This window comes from Dermacentor silvarum, chromosome 5, assembly GCF_013339745.2.
Source record: "Dermacentor silvarum isolate Dsil-2018 chromosome 5, BIME_Dsil_1.4, whole genome shotgun sequence".
NCBI classification, from domain to species: Eukaryota; Metazoa; Arthropoda; class Arachnida; order Ixodida; family Ixodidae; genus Dermacentor; species Dermacentor silvarum.
The window spans coordinates 22,720,162-22,742,943 of NC_051158.1; the positions used below are offsets into that span (position 1 = coordinate 22,720,162).

At 47.2% G+C, this 22,782-nt stretch overlaps 2 protein-coding genes across 7 annotated transcripts in view; one reads left to right on the forward strand and one right to left on the reverse strand.

Moving 5' to 3' along the window:
• Positions 1-1,902, reverse strand: part of LOC119453066 (tyrosine--tRNA ligase, mitochondrial) — a 28,937-nt gene extending 27,035 nt beyond the window's left edge. Inside the window, exon 1 of one of the 2 annotated variants that reach the window (XM_037715062.2) lies at positions 1,731-1,902. In XM_037715062.2, the coding sequence (XP_037570990.1) occupies positions 1,731-1,774 (44 nt within the window). In that variant the 5' untranslated portion in view covers positions 1,775-1,902. The remainder of the gene's footprint in view (positions 1-1,730) is intronic. The other variant, XM_049667503.1, reaches the window with a different exon arrangement.
• Positions 1,903-9,175: 7,273 nt separating this feature from the next.
• LOC119453068 (uncharacterized) overlaps positions 9,176-22,782 on the forward strand; it is a 114,994-nt gene continuing 101,387 nt past the window's right edge. Inside the window, exon 1 of one of the 5 annotated variants that reach the window (XM_049667510.1) lies at positions 9,176-9,883. In XM_049667510.1, the coding sequence (XP_049523467.1) occupies positions 9,241-9,883 (643 nt within the window). In that variant the 5' untranslated portion in view covers positions 9,176-9,240. Of the gene's footprint in view, positions 9,884-18,991; positions 19,429-21,422; positions 21,934-22,782 lie in introns of those variants that run through there. The other 4 variants (XM_049667509.1, XM_049667519.1, XM_049667517.1 and 1 more) reach the window with 4 other exon arrangements.

Below are 22,782 nucleotides of genomic sequence, written 5' to 3' on the forward strand. Positions count from 1 at the left end.
CACTGTGCTCCAATCATGCTGGATTGAATCATGTGGATTGAAAACGTGTGCAGTAGTTTGGCTGAATAATAGCGACTGGCATATTAAGGAATGTAATGAATATATGTGGCCAAGTTCGCAGACCGCTGCAGCAACTGTCCGTATGTGTTTCTGGCACTTCAAGATGTACGGCTCGGCTCGAGGATACAGAAATTTGCTCATCCGACAGCGTTGTATAGCTAACCTTCAACGAAAGGGCTTCAGCCAAGGTACGTCAGCAAGAGTGAGTACCACTCGTTAAACAATGTTAAAGGGAGTAGCACCGCTTCTTGTCATAGTAGGTTTTACGCTAAGTATCTACACACATCTACCCCAATTGGCACAGAATCGTACGCCCACTCTTTCGCCAATGTTTCAAGAATAAGTGAATGGGCGCACACTTGAATATATGCGCACTATATAGGCACAATAAATTATGGTACTACACCAATAGCACACGAATGGTGGAAGCTGAATGTTTCAAGACGGACCACAAGAGTACGCGAGTTACTAGGGATAATAAGTCTTAGCTGAAAAGTATTACAATGTACAGAACAGCTACGTTTCAAGTCTTGCGCGCAGCAAGAACAAATATAACGGAACTCAGCACACCTGCGAGCAATTCGGCAGAATTTAATCAGATGGTAACCACACTGAGGAACTTTACAGAGTCAAAAACATGACGAGCCACTGCTTTAAAATATTTGACAAAAATAGAACAAAGAGCAGAACATGCCAATCCTGATTCACTTCATGAGCAGAAAGTTTGGATTGCTTGGAATACATATTTATCCCCGCTTTTAGAACAAACACCATATACGCTGCTCGCGCGGTTTGGACATGGCTTAATCAGCTCCGAAAGCGCTTTTGCATGTTCTCTGAAGCTGTGGTGAAAGCCGAGTGCCGTCACCGTCTACGATATCTCCCGAAACAGGCTTTCTAAGCCCCACCGACGTCATACACATTCGTTGTAAACACGGAGGCAGTTGAGGCAAGCAATGGACGCGTCACCACGTGATCAAACATGTCAGCGCCCACGGGATTGCTGCGAGAAAGGTCAATACAGCTTCGCTGTAAAAAAAAAAAAAAAAAAGGAAACTATCACACAATTACGGATTCTCCGTTAGATGACGATTCAAACGAAACATCCTATTCGTTTTCATCGAGCTTAGCGCGACTCGATTTGCAAGGACAACAACTTTCAGCAAATTCATGCGTCCGGGCCGCCGGTATGCCAACTACGCACAGCAAAATGCCCGTCGTGTACACTGCTTCGTTCCAGGCGATCCGAAACTAAACTAATGCGGGCGTCACATGCGACATTTTTTATAACGACGAGCCTTTTCGGGATTGGCTTTCTTGAAAACGACTAACTTATTTTAGCAGCTTGCGTAAAGCAACCTATCGTCATCGAGGAATTTGAACTCGACCTCGAAAATGCACCGCGTAATACCCCCATATAGAAAATACAAGCGAGGTAGCAGATCCTAGAAAAATACAAAGTTCACTCTTTGCCCTTGACGTCAAGCGACACTTGCGTAGAATAATTACGTACACATAACGACAACAACAACAACAAAAGACAGTGAACGTACAACAGCTCCCGACTGAAGCCCATTTCCCAAGAACTTCATTTATCTACGTGCAATTACCAGGTGGCTACAACAGCTGACCGACTGCGATGTGCTCGAGAAGCGTGTCAAGCAACCCACCTGGATGATTGCGTGAAAGATGCGATAACTCTTCGAGAAAACATGAAGACAGAACAAAATGTATCGCCTTGTCTCTAATTTTCGCGTTCAAGCCTCCAAGCAACACACGTGAAACACAGCGGTTTTGTTGTGCACAACGTTGACAGAACAAGGACAGAGATTAGGCTAACACTCGCGGAATCTACTAAATGAGCACATTTAGCACAAAGTTACAACACGTTTGCCTCAAAGCGCATCCATCAATGATACTGCTGGCGCTAAATGCAGCAAAAGCATTATTTTGCAAAATCTTGTAAAGGTAAATGTAGATGGTGTGGATGGTGTCCAGTGTTCTGTGGTGTCCATAAGTCGCCTAATTTAACGAGCAAAAACAAAGCCTTTAAGATTCGCATTTAAACTCCAGGGAGCGTCACTTTACGGGACATGAAAAAAAAAAACGGCCATATCAAATTTTAATATTAATTTTTTTTTTCTTGAGCAGCGTCCTCTGTCGTATTCCCAGGTAAGTTCCATGCGCGTCCGCTGCTTATTTTGGTACCACTTTGGAAGTTTTCATCAAAGTAATCTAGTAACGGTGGTTTTCATTCTCTTTTCAAGTTTTCATTCGTGTTGTGATAGCGTTATGGCAAGGCCACGCATACTTAGGACTAGTACACTCTACTTAGGACTCACGAAGAGCAGCGTTACACTCTAGCAGCTTGAATACGATAAGCGGCGACGGGAACAGAAACGTCAGTGTGAACAACGGCGTCGTGCTTGGGCTCGGCAAGACCCAGTGGTTTGTGCCCAAGAGGCTCAGCGCAAGCGCCAAGCGTGCCATGACAATGCAGAACTGGCAAACGCTGCCAAAAGACGCAAGTACCACGAAAACAAAAGTTTTTGTACAGTACATCTTGCAGTAGCGCACCCAGGATCTCTGCCAGGGGGGGGTTGACAGTTTGCCAATACCATCTAAACAGCACTAATTTCCATTTCTTCACGGGAAATTGTCAAAAAAGTGCGCTTTTTGCGAGTGTGCAGACGATTGCGCGTCTTACATCTTAGTTGCAGCACTCAATTGCGTAAGGAAAGAAAATGGGTTAAACAAAAGGGGGGGTTAAGTCGGCCTCAGGGGGGGGGGGGTTACAACCCCCGAATCCCCCCCCGTCGGTGCGCCACTGACATCTTGCTGTCAATCATTTTATGTAGTACATTGCCATGGCATTGCTAAGTTAACTTAGAAGGGAAACAGTACCTTTCGCAGGGCAGCGGAGACGTGAACTAAAGTGTACGACCGAGAGAAGTGTACGATCGAGAGAGGGCGCTGTCAAAATCAAAACTAATATCATCATCACCATTACGTAGCGCGCTGGTTGGTTCTTTATTTTATGGCGCGCATTATGATGGTCGCTGGCTGCGGGGGCTGGCTGGTTAGTAAAGTTGGTTCTTTATTCTATGGGGGCTGCGGTAGTAGCGGCTGGCTGGTGGTCCTGTGCGCTTGCTGGTTCTGGGCGTTTTGTTACCGCCGTGTACGGTAATCTAACATGACCCCAAATACCTTAATTATGTCGCCAGGTGACCGAGAGGCCTCAAATGGCAAAAAAAAAAAAAAAAAAAAAAAAAAAAAAAAAAAAAAAAAAAAACTTCGAACAACAAAGCTTACATTGTTTATTGTCAATGGTGAATGAAGCAGTACATACTCACAATTTTCGCACAGTCAGGTTCTTAATGCTGTCAATCGCCGAGTTTTTCCCCGTCGACGAGCGAATTTTCCCCGGCGTGTTCGGCGTGCCGAACACACCGAACAGGGAGAAGGAAGCTTCAGACAACGATATTTATGCTGGGGTACCTTCGTACTGTACTTACGTACAGTGCTGCTTGACGTGTTTGACACTATACGTATATTAAGGCGAAAGCCTTAGGTTAAAGGTGTGCCTATTGCGTACCTTATTGTACACATCACGTGGTCGTAGAGACGCAATCGTGCCGCTGCTCGCGCGTTCATCGTCGTCGTCGTCTTCCACAGCTGGCTCCGATGCCGCTCATCATGCCAGCGCGTTCCCATACTGCCCCGGGCGCTCGCGCGTTCGTCGTCGTTGTCGTCTTCGTACATTAACCGACGTCTCCCTCCTGGAAGACTGGTTAGTAAAGTTGGTTCTTTATTCTATGGGGGCTGCGGTAGTAGCGGCTGGCTGGTGGTCCTGTGCGCTTGCTGGTTCTGGGCGTTTTGTTACCGCCGTGTACGGTAATCTAACATGACCCCAAATACCTTAATTATGTCGCCAGGTGACCGAGAGGCCTCAAATGGCCAAAAAAAAAAAAAAAAAAAAAAGAAAAAAAACTTCGAACAACAAAGCTTACATTGTTTATTGTCAATGGTGAATGAAGCAGTACATACTCACAATTTTCGCACAGTCAGGTTCTTAATGCTGTCAATCGCCGAGTTTTTCCCCGTCGACGAGCGAATTTTCCCCGGCGTGTTCGGCGTGCCGAACACACCGAACAGGGAGAAGGAAGCTTCAGACAACGATATTTATGCTGGGGTACCTTCGTACTGTACTTACGTACAGTGCTGCTTGACGTGTTTGACACTATACGTATATTAAGGCGAAAGCCTTAGGTTAAAGGTGTGCCTATTGCGTACCTTATTGTACACATCACGTGGTCGTAGAGACGCAATCGTGCCGCTGCTCGCGCGTTCATCGTCGTCGTCGTCTTCCACAGCTGGCTCCGATGCCGCTCATCATGCCAGCGCGTTCCCATACTGCCCCGGGCGCTCGCGCGTTCGTCGTCGTTGTCGTCTTCGTACATTAACCGACGTCTCCCTCCTGGAAGAACGCGTGATTGCCAAGGCAATCCACCTCTTCTCTCCCTCCTTCTACCCCAAATCATATTCTCACAGACTCCCAGGCAGCTTGTCGGCGTTTTCTTTTCAACACTTTACATCCTACTACCACGCCCATACTGGAGTCCTTCCTATCATCCACCTCGCATACTTTTTGGTTGGTCTGGGTGCCTGGGCACGCAGTGATCCCCGGTAATGAGCGCGCTCATGCGCTGGCCCGAGAACTCTCACACCGAGCCGCTGGGGATCGCTCTGCCATCATACGACCGCAACCTTTCTCGTACGCATCCCAAATTGCTGAGATACGAGTAACTTGGCAACAAATACCCCCCACCTCATCCTTCCCTTTACTCGCCGACAGGCTGTCTGTTGGCGACAACTACAGACGAATACTTTACCGACGCCCCTTTTCTATTCCTACCTCTACCCCTCCCGTGGTCCAGCTCAATGCCCGCACTGCGGTGACGGCTCCACCCTACTGCATATGGTCTGGCTTTGCCAAGACATTCCCCACGTCCCTCCCGTTCCAAATCCCACCCTCACCTCCTGGGAGGAGCGGCTGATCGACGCGACGGCGATTGGCCAGCAATGGCTGGTCGACCGTGCCGAGGCCTGCTACCTATGGGGCCCCGGACTACGGGCTCCACCTTCGAGGCACAACTGATCACGATATTTTGATAAAGTTTATTCTCTCTCTTCCACAGCTGGCAGGCTTTTGCCTTAACCTTTTACAAACGTGTAACACTTGCTTACATTTTTTTCTGTGTTCAACGATTTCAGCTAGATTAAAAAAAAGAAACCTAAGAAGTGATCGGCAAAGATGTCATCATCATCATCATCATCATCATCAGCCTATATTTATGTCCACTGCAGGACGAAGGCCTCTCCCTGCCATCTCCAATTACCCCTGCCTTGCGCTAGCGTATTCCAACTTGCGCCTGCGAATTTCCTAACCTCATCATCCCACCTGACTTTCTGCCGTCCTCGACTGCGCTTCCCTTCTCTTGGTATCCATTCTGTAACCCTAATGGTCCACCGGTTATCCATCCTACGCATTACATGGCCTGCCCAGCTCCATTTCTTCCGCTTAATGTCAACTAGAATATCGTCTACCCCCGTTTGTTCTCTGATCCACACCGCTCTCTTCCTGTCTCTTAACGTTACTCCTAAGATTTTTCGTTCCATCGCTCTTTGTGCGGTCCTTAACTTGTTCTCGAGCTTCTTTGTTAACCTCCAAGTTTCTGCCCCATATGTTAGCACCGGTAGAATGCAATGATTGTACACTTTTCTTTTCAACGACAGTGGTAAGCTCCCAGTCAGGATTTGGCAATGCCTGCCGTATGCACTCCAACCCAATTTTATTCTTCTGTAAATTTCTTTCTCATGATCAGGGTCCCCTGTGAGTAATTGACCTAGATAAACATATTCCTTTACAGACTCTAGAGGCTGACTGGCGATCCTGAATTCTTGTTCCCTTGCCAGGCTATTGAACATTATCTTTGTCTTCTGCATATTCATCTTCAACCCAATTCTTGCACTTTCTCGATGAAGGTCCTCAATCATTTGTTGTAATTCCTCTCCATTGTGGCAAAGATGTAGTGTCAGCAAAATAAGCTCGAGCTGCAGTGCCCCATTCTTTTGATAACGCATTGGCGAGAGGCACGTAGTGTAGGAAAGAAACAAAACAATGTTATGCTAAATTTTCCAGCACATATTGTCTGCTCTTGATATGTCTGCTGCACATTTAGTATTCAGGAGCGGTAGTAAAGGCTTTGACACAAGTGGAGTACTCATAGGAAAGCAAGGAAGGTTATGGAGACAACAGTGCTTACAAGGCCTTCTGCAGAGATTGTGTGAATAAACAAGTACATTAAATAAACATATAAGCAAGCCCAATTAATGCTTACAGATCCATGGAAAGTGGAATTTACGGTTTCATGTTGATAAAAGAAAAAGCTCGGTTTATGTATTCAAACGAGGCAAAGAGGTTGTTGCGAGGAGATGATCACTTCAATTGAGTAGCAGGGGTGAGCAAGGGAAGCCTCATCCTGGAACCAACATTTCAACAAGCAAACATGTGTGAGGGCCGCGGCAAAGACATGTTCTCACGCTTAGGCTTCGCTTGCTCGTCCTGATTGGCTGAATGTTAAGCCGAACTAAAAACTTTTTGGGAACACACTCCATTAGGATGCGCTGAGTGGTCTCCAGATTTTTGGTGCAGCATACACATGCTTCATCTAGTTCCGAATATTTGCTGCAGTATGTTTTTGTCTTTATGCAACCGGCTGGCGCCTCAAATAGCAAGGTGCTGCCCTTTTTTACAGATTTTCCTTTCTCATTTCTGAATTCTCAATTTTGTAAATCTGCATGGTCCTTTTTGTTTTCATTATTTGCATACAATTCACTGTCTCTGTTTCTCTCACTTTCTTTCTGATGACTCCTGGTTGTATACATACAGTTTTAATTATCCTGTACTTGGTTGCCAACTTTCTTGATCTCTTCCTCCATTCTGTGTCCACGCTTTTCAGGTACAGATGCTTGTGCACTTTAGCCGCCCATTCATTTGTTTTCATCCATGTTCCTGAGTCTTTCTTCAAAACTAATTTTGCTCTGTGCTTCTCCGACTTCAAAAGAGGCCGAACACATGTCACCCTGCACTGCCTCATTTGCGGTTTTACCATGGACTCCCAAAACCAACCGGCGTACCAATCTTTGGTTAAATTCCAACCCTGACAAGATATCCGATTTTAAGCATAGAATGGCATTTGCGAATGCTAGCGCTGGCACCGTTACTCCTTTTCAGATTCCACGCACCAACTCATACTTATTGTGGCCCCACAGTGCTCTGTGTTTCATTATTGCTGAATTCCACTTCTCCTTCAGATTATCTTGGTGGTTGATTGAGTAAGTCTTTCCTTCGTTTATCTATACGCCGAGGTATTTGTATTGCTTGACTATGGGTATGACTTGCTGGTGAATTGACACCACGTAATTACTTGTCTCATCATTAAAGATTATAACTCCTGCTTTCTCTGTGCTAAACTTAAGGCCTAGATTTGTCGCTGCATTGCCACAGATATTCGCAAGTGTCTGTAAATCTCTTGTATGATCCACTAGTGGCACTATGGCATCCGCATACATTGGTCCAGGGACCTTCTGTTGCACCATTTGTCCATTACGCATGTAGGACAAATCAAACCCTAATTTGCTGTTTTCTAGTTGTCCTTCTATGCCCTTAATATAAAGCATGAACAACAATGCAGACAGAGGACATCTTTGCTTTTATTCTTGGTGAATTCCCACCTCTTCATTTCCTTTTTGACCTTCCCACAGAACTTGTGCTCGATTGTCTTTATATACAGCCGAATCCGGATATATCGAACCCACATATAACAAATTATTGTGTATATGGAACAGCTGTAAAATCCCCTCGAAAATTTCTGGATTAAATTTTTATTTCACATATCGAATTACCTATATATCGAACTTTCTTGTGATCCCCTTCAGATTCGATATATCCGGGTTTGACTTTATCTCCCTCAGCAGCTCCATGCGTTGAGCGCCCCTAGCAGAAAAGAAAAAAAGACTAATTAAATTATCCGACCAAATTACAGTAGCTTCATCTACGCGCTTCATGCTTGAACGCGCAGTGGTTGATTTTTCGCCCTCAGTGGCGATCGCTGGAACTTGAACGTGTGCGGTGCCGCTACGTCACAACACCTATGGCTGCGTCACATTGGTCTGTCGGCCGGATCAGGTGATACCACAGCTATGGTACTGCAGCTTCTCTGGCCAACCACCTTCACAGCGTTGATTGGAGCCCAGTTTATTTCTCTCGTGATCCGGCATGTGCTGTAGCATTCCCACCGCGAGAGCTCTACCAAACCAGTCACCAAGATATAATGTATTATTTACACCTATGTGCGTTAGAAGCATGATTTTTTAAGCAGGACTATTGTTTTTTTAGTTGTGGAGGCAATCAGCTGCCACGCTTTGGTCATCTGAACGCTGACTATGACAAGAGGGAATGTGCTCAGAATGCAGAGTTGCAATGGGCGTACCGCGATCACAAGGCTGCCGAGGAGCCTGCGCAAGTTTGAGGTTTCTTTATTTTGGACAATCATGTACAGATTTCCCGTGGACACTGGTGAAAAGGCAAATAAATGCCTGGCAAAGCTCCAGCTACCCATAAGCACAACACTAAGTGAGAGTAACAAAAAAGGGAACAGTCATCACTGGATACAAAAGCAAAAATTTTTAAAAGAAAGCGAAAATTCGTAGTGTAAAATAAAAGATTAAAAGTGGTGGAAACCACATATAGCTACAAGGATACACAATATATGTGTATCCTTGTGCGCAGCGTCGATCTACCGTTGATCGACATGCAAGCTCGTCCACTACGGCGTGCCTCATAATCAGAACTGGTTTTGGCACGTAAAACCCCAGAAAGAAGAATAAGTGAGTGACGAATGATTTCGCATGCACCTACTTTTTGACGAGAAAGCGCCAATGGGAGCGTTGAAGCCGGCGTCTGTAGCAGTCAAACGGCGCCTAAATCCCCATTGGCTGCGACCGCCGCGCCACGAGCGAGCATAGCGGGCGAAATGGAACAGCTGCACGCCAGCTGTTGCGTGAGGGGAGAGGACATCGTCGCGACGTTAGGTCGGGGTCCGACCACGTACCGTTATGGAGCATGAGGCATCTACGTCGTCGGCGGCCGCAACTTCGGCAGTAGCGAAGCGTGGCCGTCCACGCCAGTACACCGCGGACGAAGCTAGGGAGCGGAAGAACGCAGCAAAACGAGCGAAGAGGCTGGCGGCGAAATCCACCACCGTCGTCACCTCTCCCGAAACACGGCGGGCGGAACGGGCAGCGGCGCAACGCGCTAGGAGACGGCACGAAGCCATTCGAAAGCGTGAGGCGGAAGCGGATCGCCTAGCAAAGCGTCTCAAGCGGCAAGACGAAGCTTTTCGACTACGCGAAGCCGAAGCAAAGCGCATCAAGCGGCAAAAGGACGGATCCGTTCGACAGCGCGAAGCCGAAGCAAAGCGTCGCAAGCGGCAAAGGGACGGAGCCCTTCGACAACGCGAAGCCGAAGCAAAGCGTCGCAAGCGGCAGGAGAAGGCCGAGGCGAGGCGCCGGATACGCAGAGAGGAAGCCGGAGCAACAATAACGCCGGTGCACCAAGCGGCCGCAAACCGATTCGTCCAAGCGTTCATCGAGAATCCGTTCGGCAGCGCGTGTAGTGTGCGCGACATATTGTGGTTTACCAACGATGGGATCAAGACACCGGAGAAGGCGCATTCCCTCCTGGAACAACACTTCCCAGGTCAGAAACATCACGGCATTCCGACTCTCTTGTGCATGCTATCGCGTCGCTGCCACTCGCAGCGCGAACTTTAGCTCGGGCTAGAGTATATGGCTCCCGCAGTAACTCTACTCGGCCCCAACTCGGACGCCGCTTACTCAAATTAATGCATGTAAAATGCAGAAATGCTTTTCCGAGATAGCCACTGGGCCGATTTCAGTGACATTTGTTGCAGTTAAGAGAGAAAGTGAAATCCTAGTGGATTTTGGATGTGAAACTTTGATTAAGGTGTGTAATTTTTAAAAGGAGCTTTCAGAAAATCTATCAGCTTGAAAAAAAAAGTAGAAGCATGAAGTTTACAAATTCATAGCTCTGCATAAAGAACAGATATCGCAGTTCTGCAAACTGCATCCGTTAGGGCATCCAAAATGGGCAATTTTGATTTATTCCTTTATAGCTTACGTGGATTTCTTACATTGTTTACAGGGGTCTTGCAAAAGTTCTACTCACATATTAGTGGTCTACTTGAGAGCCATGCATTAATTCATCAATTTTGTCTGCTTCATGTGTACTATTATATATGCAATTTACATAAATGTGATATCATTTTTCATTTCTGAGTAAACTTGAGGGAGAGCCTAGGGCTCCCCGTCCCGACGTGGGAGGTGCCCTCTACACCTTGACGAACAGTCGGGTGTCCTTCAGGACCCTTTTCGGAAATAAAGTTTCATCACCACCACCACCAGCCACTAGATTTTAACTTCTCTTTTAATTCAACAAATCTTATCAAAGTTGGTGCTGAGAAAAACAACTTATCCTTTCCATTGCATTTAGATAGGAGCTCCCGCCGATCTAAAGCTTCCTTCACATTCACAACTCATAAGAATTAAGTGCTTAGGTGTCGTCAAGATTTGTTATGTGTCTCTGAGGCGGCATGGTTAAAAAAAGGGAGGTGATGAGGCAGTAACGAAACCGCAACACTGAAATCAGTTTAGAATCATCATTCTTTCGATACCTTGTTTTGCTTTTGACAGAAAAGAGTTGACAACTGTCCGAGAAAATAGACCAAAGGTTTACGGCGAAGCTGTATAATGACCCGGATCCCGGAATTTTTTCGTCGCGCATTTACATTCATTCGCATGCCCGTCCAGCCGGTTGACTGCAACGCCTCCGTGCACCACAATGGGAACTACTGATTTTTATTTATATAGTAGGTACTTGGGCGCCCCTAGGGGTAGCACACTCTCAAGTTCAACAAATCGCCACAGAGGGCGAAAAAATCGACTGTGCAGCACGCTGCTAATAAAGCAAGCATAGTACATCCACTCAAAATATAGCTACCATATAGAGTTTCTCACTACATTATAGTGAGAAACTCTATGAGCGCTACATCTCCTCCTAGAGGCACTGTAATAAGCGCAATTTTAACCTACAAACTTTCTCCCACACTTACCCAAGCGTTTTTATTACACGACAAAGAGTACAAAATTATTATTCCTAATTATACATTGTACTCTTGTGTACTTGCTGTGTTACTTTTTGCCATCACACAAAATAACGTTATGCATCATCGACCTCCCATGTGACCTCTGGCTTGGATTTAAAATTTTTGCTGTTATACTCGCGTGCACGGCAGGCACGGATTCATTGGTTTGTACACTTCAGATGGTTGCGTATTTTGTGCTAACACCAGTTTATTGCACTTTCACAGGTGTAAAAGTGATATGTACTCACAATGTACACATTAATCTTCGCATTTATAAAACACTCATTGCAGTCAAATCATTACCGATAGGCAGCATAAGCCGAAACGTTTAGAAAATGTGCATTCCAGTTGTTTCATTACTGATCCAATGGTGTGCTGAAAAACGTTCATACCGATCAATATCTCTGATATTCATAGCATCTTGAAGCACAACAAGGATTGTTAACAAAAGCCAAGATGAATAAACTTTTTATTCAGCATCAGCTGTTGTCAGATGCTCAGAGAAAACACCAAATGGAAATTGGTTGCATTCATTTCAGCCACAGACTCTTGACAGCATTTCTACATGCACTGGAATTGAATGCAGCAAATGCTTTCACAGTGCTTACATTTTGTACAATGTGAGGAATTAATGCTGCATGAGAATAACATCAAACACACAAAACTGCTCATGACTCCAACTTCAGAACAAGTTTGATAATAATGCTCCAGCTTCCTCCATCCCGGCAGCTATCTACAGTAGTAGCAGTGGGAGAACTCATCCTGTCACATACGTTCTGGACAGAAATCAGAAAATAGCGCTCCTAGGATGCTCAGCGAGTGTCCAACTCTGGAACAAGACCGCACAACTCTACCTCCATGTTGTGCTAGGCCAAGGAGCTAGTCGGACAAGACTACTTTCAGGCTCGTCTAATTGGGATCGCCAGAATCAACACTGTGACTATTGTAAAACTGGGCTTACTTCTGGCTCGCTATGACAACGTGATCAACAGACACACAATTGGCACACTGGTTAACCAATGCATATTTATTTGCTACTGCAAGCTATGTCGATGTTTGACATGAGCCACATCCCTGGTCGCAGTTAACAAGAAAAACAAAACGGTGCACCTTTGTGGCAAGTACTGTTCACGATGAGCGCTCTCTTAGGCCAAATTCTTCATCTCTCAACCGTGAGTGAGTTGAATGCCAAGTTGAATGGTTCTTCCTAAAGATAGATGTCCAGCAGGCCTACCAGCAGTTGCGAGTAGATGAAAGCTCCATTGAAGATCTCACTGTGACCACAGCAATGTCACTCTACCTAGTCAGTCGCGTCTCTTTCAATATTGCCATGCTGTAGTGATAATCGTTTCTTAGTGATGCTGCTGTAATGCCCACTGTGCATGAAGTCTTTTGTGAAAAGTGGTGTTTCCTTGTTAAAAGACTCGTCGGTTTGCGGTGACCTCGAACCTAGCTATCATTGGACCTAGTGAAAAGGAACTGTTAGTTCAGGTGCTTTCTGGACAATCAATGATTAGTTCAAGCATTGAGGAAATACAGTAAACTCAAGGTAACATACAAGAGAGAATGGAGGGAATTGAGCGGCAGATATCAGAACTTACTGTGTTGCCTGTGTACCAAAGAAAAGGAGGGAAATGATCGAAGGCATCGGTATCTATACTCGACAAGAAATGAGCTGTGCGGTTTAATAAAGTTGATGAATTAGAAAACAGAGGATGTCGAAACAATTAGATTATTTACGGATTAGAAGATTGTAAGAGTGAAACTGCTACGCAGCTAGAAAAGCGAGAGAAAGAAGAGGTAATCAAGCTAAAGTTGGGGCATAACTGTAACTGGTACTGAAAGGTTACATAGAGTAGGTCACAAAGCTGAAAACAAAATGAGACCTGTAATTATGAAATTTCTTGACTACCGTAAAAAATATTCGGTGCTGAAAATGTCCCATAAGTTAAAAGGCACTCAACTGTCACTCTCCGAAGATTTTTTGACACGTGTACAGGAAGTGCGAGAAAAGCTGGTGGGAAAACTTGGCTTACGAGAGACAAGCATTGATGGAGTGTTTTTTGGGTGGAATGACACCGACAGGTGTCGGTATAAGCTTAGCAAAAAGGGCACCTGACGACGCACATGTGAACGGACCTAACATAAAATACTGAACTTAAATTGTAGAAGTATAGTGAATGAGGTAACCAACTTCGAGGCTCTGCTGTTTTCTTATAATCTAGATATTTCTACCTTGACAGACACCTGGTTGAACCCCGCAATAAATGTCAGTGAATTTGTCCCGAATGGATATAGCGCGTACAGAAAAGGTCGCGAAGGCAAAGTTGGAGGAGTAGGCCTCTGTGCACATAATCAGCATGCCAGACGCATCGAATATTTAATGTGTGTTTTGTAAGGCCTATCGTGTCAAGGTCAGGTATATTATTGGAGCCATGTATAAACCCCCTGGTTCTTCTATTGGCATACTAGAAGGCCTTACTAGCTACCTGTGTACATATACACGCCGTCTGCATCCAAGGCCAGGAGCAGACGCTTTTCGAACTGCATGGCCGGCGGCGCTGCGCGTGCCACAAGCTTTCTTCGGCTTTGTTGTGCGCGAGCGACGTTCCGCGTCAAGGACTCTGTGCACATAATCAGCATGCCAGACGCATCGAATATTTAATGTGTGTTTTGTAAGGCCTATCGTGTCAAGGTCAGGTATATTATTGGAGCCATGTATAAACCCCCTGGTTCTTCTATTGGCATACTAGAAGGCCTTACTAGCTACCTGTGTACATATGTGAAGCCTGGTGATCGTGTTGTCCTGGCAGGCGATCTTAATCTGCCAAGTGTGGACTGGTCTACTCTTTTGCTCGGAGATCCAAACGATAAGTCTGGAGATGCCATGCTGGTGTTGGATATCACATTTTCTTTTGATTTACTGCAGGTTGTAGACAATTTCACCAGAGTACAGTGTACCTCTAAGTCGGTTCTATTACTTCTAATTACAATTGCGACATTATTCCTGGCATGTCCAACCACCAGGCAGTGTTACTTACCGTGTCTGACGTTTCTATAACTGAAAGACGCAAGGTGTCTACCTTCCGTGACTTTTGACTGCGAGAAACCGAAGATGGCAAGATGGCGCAGCGCGCTCACGCCGGAGGAACAAGCGGAGAGGCGTCGACAGCAGAAACGCGAATACAACCAGCGACAGCGGGACCGTGCAAAAGCGGAGAATGCGGCCAAGGACCCCGAGTCTGAGGAACGTCGCCTACGTCAGATGCGGGAATATAGCCGACGATGTCGTGCCCACTCTACCGATGAAGATCGTGCACAGGAAGCCGCTCGTAAGCGTCAAGCACGGTCGTCCGTGGCTGTGTCCAAGCGCCAGAAACGCGAGTTGTCACCTCCGAAGAGTTTCACCGGAGCCAGTTCCGTGACTTTTCTCGTGCCGATGATATGTCGGATATAGATATGTTGTCATGTAATTTTTTTTTTGCTTTCTTGAACAGTGATTATGGTGTGCACAAAATTTGGGACCGTTTTAAAAGCCTCATAATTGACACCGTTTTGTCCCAAGCATGAACTAACAAGAGGCAAAAAAATAGCCCTGGATTTCTCTCGGGAGACGCCGTAACTAAAATGGAGATTAAAAAGATTAAATCAGTTATACTGAGACCAATTATCACAGAATGAAAAGATTTCTGCTATTCCTTCTCAACTTAACGTATTGACCTAGACAAACAGCATTATTACGGAACATCACTGTCCACCTTTATCTCGGTGTCAACAGAGAAATTTTGGAGGTTAATCTCTCTCGAATCTAAAGATAGCACAGTTTGATATAGACGGTGCACTAGTAGATGACGAAAATAAAATAGCTAATGCATTTAATTAGCATTTTAACCAGGCATAGCTCCCCCGCTTTGCCTAGGCATGCCATCTTCAAGCCGCCCTTCCCAGCTACCACGCACATGCTTTGCCTAGCCACACTGACACCGCGCGCCCGCCGAGGGATCATGTGACCTCACCAGAACTCCGGCTCCAGCCAAAACCTCCTCGCTCCGCAGGGTAGGCGGAGCCAAACACCGTGATGTCACTGCACGCCAACATGGTTCGCGGGCTGTCGGGGCTTTGTCTAGCTGTGCCCGGCAAGTACGGAGGCAGAGCTTAGTCGTGACGTCATCGGGAGATAAAAGCCCTCAAGCTGCCGCGACTGCGGTAGAACTCTCGTTGACTGTGGTGAGTACATGTAGCTTTGACATGGGACGACCAAAAAAGATCCGGACACCCGAAGAAGCCGCCGCTCATCTTGAAGCACTTCGCGCGGCCAAGCGAGAATCTGTGCGTCGGCGGCGAGCCGTTTCGGAATACCGTGCCTAAGCTGCTGCTGCTGCTAAACGATGGCGCCGAGTCGGAGACCCTGATTTCCAGTCTCGAGAACGCAAGAGTGGGCGTTTAAATGACCAGCGTCGCTGGGCAAGTGATCCAGGCTGCCGAGTCATGGAGAACTTTTAACGTCGGATCCGTCGATCCATGAGTGGCGCGAACAGCCGTTTCTAGCAGGAATTCCTGGGCATCGAATTTGGCCACAGCTGTCACGTCTGCGACTGGCTTTGGTTCGATGCCAACCTGTCTACCGTGAGCTCGGTCCGAGTCTTTGATAAGAGTAGTTTGGCCTTGCAAGTCTTGCATGAAGCATTCCCAGCCGTGACCGACCACGACGAGATGAAGGTGTGCAAGACGTGCAGGCACTCGCTAGTTCAAGGCAAGTTTTGCCCCACTTCGGTACTACAAATGCTTTCGTCTACCCTCCCACACCGGCCGGAACAGGAAATAAATGCGTGGTTAATCCTTGGTTGGCCCAAACATCAACTAGCTATATTGAGTCGAGCTCAGCAAAACTGAGTCCAGCCTTTAACGAGTCAAGCCTAGCAGTAGTTAGCATTTCCTAGCAAACCTTTGCCAAGCCTAGTAAAACCTGGAAGAAGCTAGGTCGATCCCCAGCTCCTCTGTTTACTCAAGCCTTGCACCACTAGTGCAAGCTGCCCACATTTTCTGTTTTTGATGGCACTGAGCTGAAGTGCATGCATGTAAACGAATAGTCTGTGTCCCAGGGCATTCACTATGTTGCCTACACTCGAGCATTTAGCTGAGCGATATCAGTGTTCATAATCGTTGCTTGTTGGGCAAGTTGTTACATGACTACAAACAAGTACCTAGCAAGCTAGACTCCATCTCCATCTTTGTCAACTACTAGGAAGCTTGCACAAAGTTCAGGCCTTAGATTCTTTATATGTTTCCACTATTCCCATTTCTGTTTGTGTTTTAGCTATCCAGTAAGGTCCAACTTTAAGTGCTCATGCATTCTATCAAATAAGTGGAGTGTCCTGACTGTCCAACATAAAACCTGCCACGAGGCATCTGGTACACTGTCCACATGCTTCACTTTATGCACATTTTTGTTTGTGAACGCTGTACTGCACTTTCCTTTCTGGACATGACATTCAGAAACATGATTGCAGAAACTGGCAAAAGAAAAAAAAAGAATTTCATATCTGGCCACTGGCAGATCGTGGGAGCACCAATCTTCCAGAATGGATATGTGTCACTAGGGGCTATAAGTAGAATGCTTATAATATATTTAAATATGTTGTACTTCTCTGTGATTTGATTTTAAATGGTTTTATTGAGCCAATGAACTAGCACGGACCTTCGACAAGCATCATATATTGCCTTAGTACTCGTGACAACGCTGTGTCAACATCTCACTTTGTGCATCAGTCTGATTTCATGTTGCATTTCAGCTCAACTTTTTGTGAAATGTGTCCATGAACATAAACATCGCACAAGATGAACGTAGCTTTGGCAGATTATACAAATTGGTCGCTATGCTATCATTGTCATGCTATCCACGTTGTCACCTCGACTCAAGCGAGTGCCTGTCTTCAGGCACTCGCTCGCATCACACATACACAATTACTCGTCTTGCACAAATGTGTTGGTCTATGCGGTAACTATGGGTAACACTTTGCAGGAACCCAAACAGTGAGAGTCTGGGGCTTTACATGCCAAAACTATGATTTGATTATGAGGCACGCCATAGTGATGGACTCCGGAAATTTCGACCACCTGCTGAATGGCCAGATACCTGTAGCACAATGTTTTGGATATGTGGCGATTCTGTCTTCTGCATTAAAACATTGTGTTGTATTGCAATTAACGATAAATGCCATGGAAAGGCTTTTCAATAAACCACATAACCGTAGAGGAGAATGCAGAATTAATACAAGAAGGGTTGAAGCATGAAGGGAGTGTGTGAATTGCAGAGTTTACACGCAGCTTTCTGACGAAGGGCTAAGTAAGATTCTTTATGCATAAGGGTCGGCTCAACATATGTTGGGAATAGAAACGTTACGATCTGGTTTAGGTGAGCGATGGGTTATGAAGAATGTATGCACATGCATTTTAGTTCTCATAACAACTTCACAAACAGATTTTGTGCTTACTGCTGTTTTGTTCATGCTCAGATTTCTCAGCAAGGCAGCATATTATGGTCCATATCATTCCTGTAATGCTTGACACTGTTGCTTGCCTGTTTTTCCCCACAAAAAAAAAAAAAAAAAAAAAATCTTACCAAAGCTGTTTTTGTCAGGGCTAGGTGATCAATAAGTGATATTCCAAATGAAGACATCACACTAATGACTATTGTTATTATTTCTTTTGAAAACCGTGCTAGTTAAAGACTGCCGAGGTTTACCTGAATGACCGCGACCACAAAATGCGATATTGCTGCAAAAATTGAGGGAAAATATGGTATAAGTGCAAAATTTTTATCTTAAACTTTTAATACGTACAGAAAAATGCATACTCGTCCTCTCTGTCAATTGATTGATTAGCCTGGCTTGTTGGCACGATGGCATAACACTGCAAGCACGGGACAAGACTATTATAGAATTATTATCTGTAGCAACTAAATTGCACAACACAGCGCAAATGTTGTTCACTTCTCCTGTTTGTCCCGTTTTAATTGCAGTGTTTGCGGTCACATATCCCTTCAACCCCTTCGAACCTATACGGGGAGGAGATGTTTTAAGAAGTTGGTGTTGGCAGAAGTCATGCCCCTCCCCCACGTTGCCGTCGCGGAGAGGAGGTCGAGCGCGCGGTTCGATCGCTTCTTCGCGCCGGGCGTCAGTTGTTGGCGCTGAACGGTGCTCCCTCAAGGGCTGCAGACGATAGCGCTAACCTTTCCTTTTAGGGGTGTAGCTCCTCTTAGTCTAACCTTGTCACGTCTCCGTTGTCCGGCGTATCTCCCGGCAGTAAACGGCAGTATCTCCCGTATAATGCAATAGATGGCGCTGTCTCATAGAAGTACATACAAACTGCAGTTCAGGGACGATATTCTAGATGGCGCTGTACACAATCTGTGTCGTCATCACCATTTCTCGTCTCATTTCCTAGATTGCGTTGGTCCAATAGAATTGTGTGCAATATGGCGCTTGTGTGAATCGACACTAGATGGCGCTGGAAGTGCCGCTGCTCATGGCTAGGTGGCGTAGTCATGGCTAGGTGGCGTATGCCACCGCCCGATTTAAAGGGTTCAGCCTCATCCATCCATCCTCTCCGATTGGCTGCTGCGCGGGGAGCGAGCGCCTCTCTCATTTCTTGGATCGTTGGTGGAGCATGGACGATGCGCAGCGGCGGGCGCGGATGGCCGCTGCGGCTCGTGCTCGTCGGCAGGATCCCGCGGTGCGAGCTCGAGAAGCTGCCGCCAAGCGAGCGCGGCGCCTGGCAGATCCCGAGACGGTGCGCGCCAATGACGCGGCGGCGAAACGTGCACTGCGATCAGCGGACCCCGGAATGCGAGAGCGGGAAGCGGCGGCTCAGCGAGCGCGGCGCCTGGCGGATCCCGAGACGGTGCGCGCCAATGACGCCGCAGCGAAACGTGCACTGCGAGCAGCGGACCCCGAAAGGCGAGAGCGGGAAGCGGCGGCTAAGCGAGCGCGGCGCCGGGCAGACCTGGATGGTGCTCGTGCGCGGGAAGTGGTGACCAAGCGGCGGCAGTGGGCTCGCGAGGCATCACGACGCCGAGCTCGTAAGTCCATGGGAGGAGCGTACGGCCGTTTCGAGCACCAAGAACCTAGCAAAAACTTTGTAATTAACTACGAGAACTGTAGAGCGATACAAGAGCGCCTGTTATCGTGCTTTTAGCGAGCCTCCGTGATAGACAGCGACAACGTCGACAAGACGCCTTTGAGATGACAGACGAGGGATTCCGGCGACAATTCAGATTCTCAAAAGAGACAGCGCTTCGACTGTGCGAGGAACTTGAGTGTGTATTTTGGCCGCAACGCGAAGTTAGCGTACGACGTCCCACCTAGCGGCATAAATGGGTCAACCGAAGTGAACAAAATTCGTTAAGTCACTCACCACCAGTACAACTCACACACGTTTCATGATGAAAAACGTAAACCTCATCAATACCATGAACAAATTATTTTTATTTACCAAGAAGCGCTCGTAAATTGCTATATTTTTACTCGGTTTCTGACGTTCACTGCCACAAAAAGAAACCTTCGCGCCGATTGGTCTCTGTCCTTTCACTTGTTTTCATTACGTCAACGGACCGCCCCAATGTGACGCCACCGCCAAACCGAATTCTTCGAAAACCGAAGCGTTACAGAATACGGCCCATGATCGTCGCTACGCTGTTCTTAAGCTTTTTTTGTAGTAGTCCGTTGCCCCCCGCGACGAGGTCCTACATATACTGTGTAAAGGCCCAACCCCCAACATGGCTTCCCGAAACTCGTTAAAAAAGAAAGAGAAAGAAAGAAAGTTCTGATCGAGAAGCATGGAGGAAGGAAATGTCGAGAAGCAACCGCGTTCGGTGCCGCGCGCGCGCATTAGAAAATGTTCGCGCGCTTCCCACTAGATGGCGGGAGCTGCGCGTTGTCCTCTCCAAGGACAACGCGCCAACACTCCAAGTACAAATATCTTGGAGTGTGGATAAACAATGGGGCTGAGTACCTAACGGAACATGAAAAATATGTGACGGCTAAAGGTAGCAGAAATGCAGCTGTGATGAAAAATAGGGCACTGTGGAATTACAATAGGTACGAAGTGGTGAGAGGGATTTGGAAAGGGGTGATGGTCCCTAGTTTGACTTTCGGCAATGCGGTCCTGTGCATGAGATCAGAGGTTCGAGCAAGGTTGGAAGTTAAGCAGCGAGGGGTAGGTAGACTGGCTCTGGGAGCACACGGAAATACACCAAATCAGGGGGTACAGGGTGACATGGGATGGACGTCATTCGAGTGCAGGGAAGCCAGCAGCAAGATAGAATTTGAGGAGCGATTGAGAGAGATGGCAGAAAAGCGGTGGGCAAGGAGAGTTTTCAGTTATTTGTACATGAGGAATGTTGATACAAAATGGAGGAAGCTGACCAGAAAACTGTCAATCAAATATTTGGACTGCAGGAGGGGTGCAAACCAGGAAACAGCGGTTAAGAAAAAGGTTAAGGAAACAGAGAGGGGTCTGTGGAAAACAGGGATGCAGACGAAATCAGCACTGGGCACATACCGAACTTTCAAGCAAGAAATTGCCAAAGAAAATATCTACGATAATTCTAGGGGAAGCTCTTTGTTGTTTGAAGCCAGGACGGGAGTATTGCGGACTAAGATGTACCGAGTCAAGTACCAAGGTATAGACACGTTGTGCTGTGCGTGTGGAGAAGAAGAGGAAACGGCTGAACACCTCATACTTTTCTGTAAGGGGCTTAACCCTACAGTGCAAGGCAACGGGGCTGATTTTTTCAAAGCATTGGGGTTTAGGGACAGTGAAGGCAAAATAGACTTTAAGCGGGTAGAAATAACCAAACAGAGGTTATCTGATTGGTGGATAAAATTAAGGCAGGGGTGAAATTTCACCCACCACAAAGTACAAATTATGTTAATAGCCATGGCTAGGTGGCGTATGCCACCGCCCGATTTAAAGGGTTCAGCCTCATCCATCCATCCATCCATCCATCCTCTGCCGTCATGTCAGTGCGCTAAAGCACTCTAGCCAGTGCGCTACAGTGCGCGAGTCGCTGGCGCCCTCTTGTCGTTGTGCGGTTATCATAGAGAGTTTTCGGATTTCGGGCCAGCGCCTTCAGCGCGTCTGTCAGCGGGCCGGGAGTTCGCAATGGAGAGTGGCCGTTTGACGGCGTACGGGGCCGCGTTTAAGCTCAGGGTTGTCGCGTACGCCGAGGTGCACGGCAAGCGAGTGGCAGGCCGCCACTTCGGCGTCGACGAGAAGTGCGTACGCCGGTGGCTGAAGCAGAAGGAGGTGCTCGCCGCCACGAACGAATCGAGGGAGGCGTTCCGCGGGAAAGCGTGCAAGTTCCCGGAACTCGAACGAGAGCTGCGGCAGTACGTCGTCGCAACGAGAAAGAACGGCTTCGCTCCGTCGATCGAGACGATCCGCGTGAAGGCGCTCGCAATCGCCCGCCTCATGGGCATCGCTCCACCGGAATTCAAGGCTAGCAGGGGATGGCTTCGACTGTTTATGAAGCGAAATGAGCTGTGCCTCCGCCGGCGGACGACCCCGTGCCAAGGGATCCCGTGTGAGTACGAAGAAAAGAGCGGCCAAGTTTCGTCGCTGTCGTAAACGTCCAGCGAGTGGAGCGCGAGTTTGTTAGCTGTTGCGTATGCGGTGTTGTTCGAGGTTATTGTTAACACAATAACAGCGCCAAAAAAAAAAAAAAAATAACAGGGGTCTCCAACGCCGTGGATGACACGGAATGTGCTGGCGAATAAGCGGCAGCGATAGCGAAGACGAGCATGCCAAGTGCGCGGCGTGCATATGACTAGTATTAGAGCGCCCGCGTCGGCTGCGGAAGGTTGTGGGTTCGATTCCCACCGCCGCCGGGCACCCACTGGTTCAAATGGGTACAAGCGTACCCCGGCCTGGCGTTCGGCTTCTTTCAGGGGTGATACGCTTGGTAAAGGAGCCTGCGCCCTGAATTCCCGTCGAAACCCTCGAGAGCACTTGGCATGCTACCATTGACTCCGTCGCCTCCTTCATTATTTGCGCTAAGCGACCATATGGTCTAAGGTATGACTGAGTAAATAGCGCCCCCTTTTGTGTTGGTGGGCGATCATGAAGGATTACGGTGGATTTCGTAGCCGAAAAACAAGACCAAATAGTGTGAAAGCCGCACCTCGTCAAAATCTTAAGTGCGGCCCTTACACGAGTCTCAACTGGTACACCGGCCTCTGATGCCGCAGAACGTCCTACGACCAGTTGTTGGAGGGTGGTGTTTGGCGACGCACTGTCCGATGCACCTGTGATTGGATCGCCCTAGAGATATTCTGACCGACGTTGCCGACGCGACTGAGGCTGCTCGTGAGGCCGAGGCTCCCAGCAGCGGTCGGCTCGCGTTTTTTTTTTTTTTTTTTTTTGCTAGCGGAGG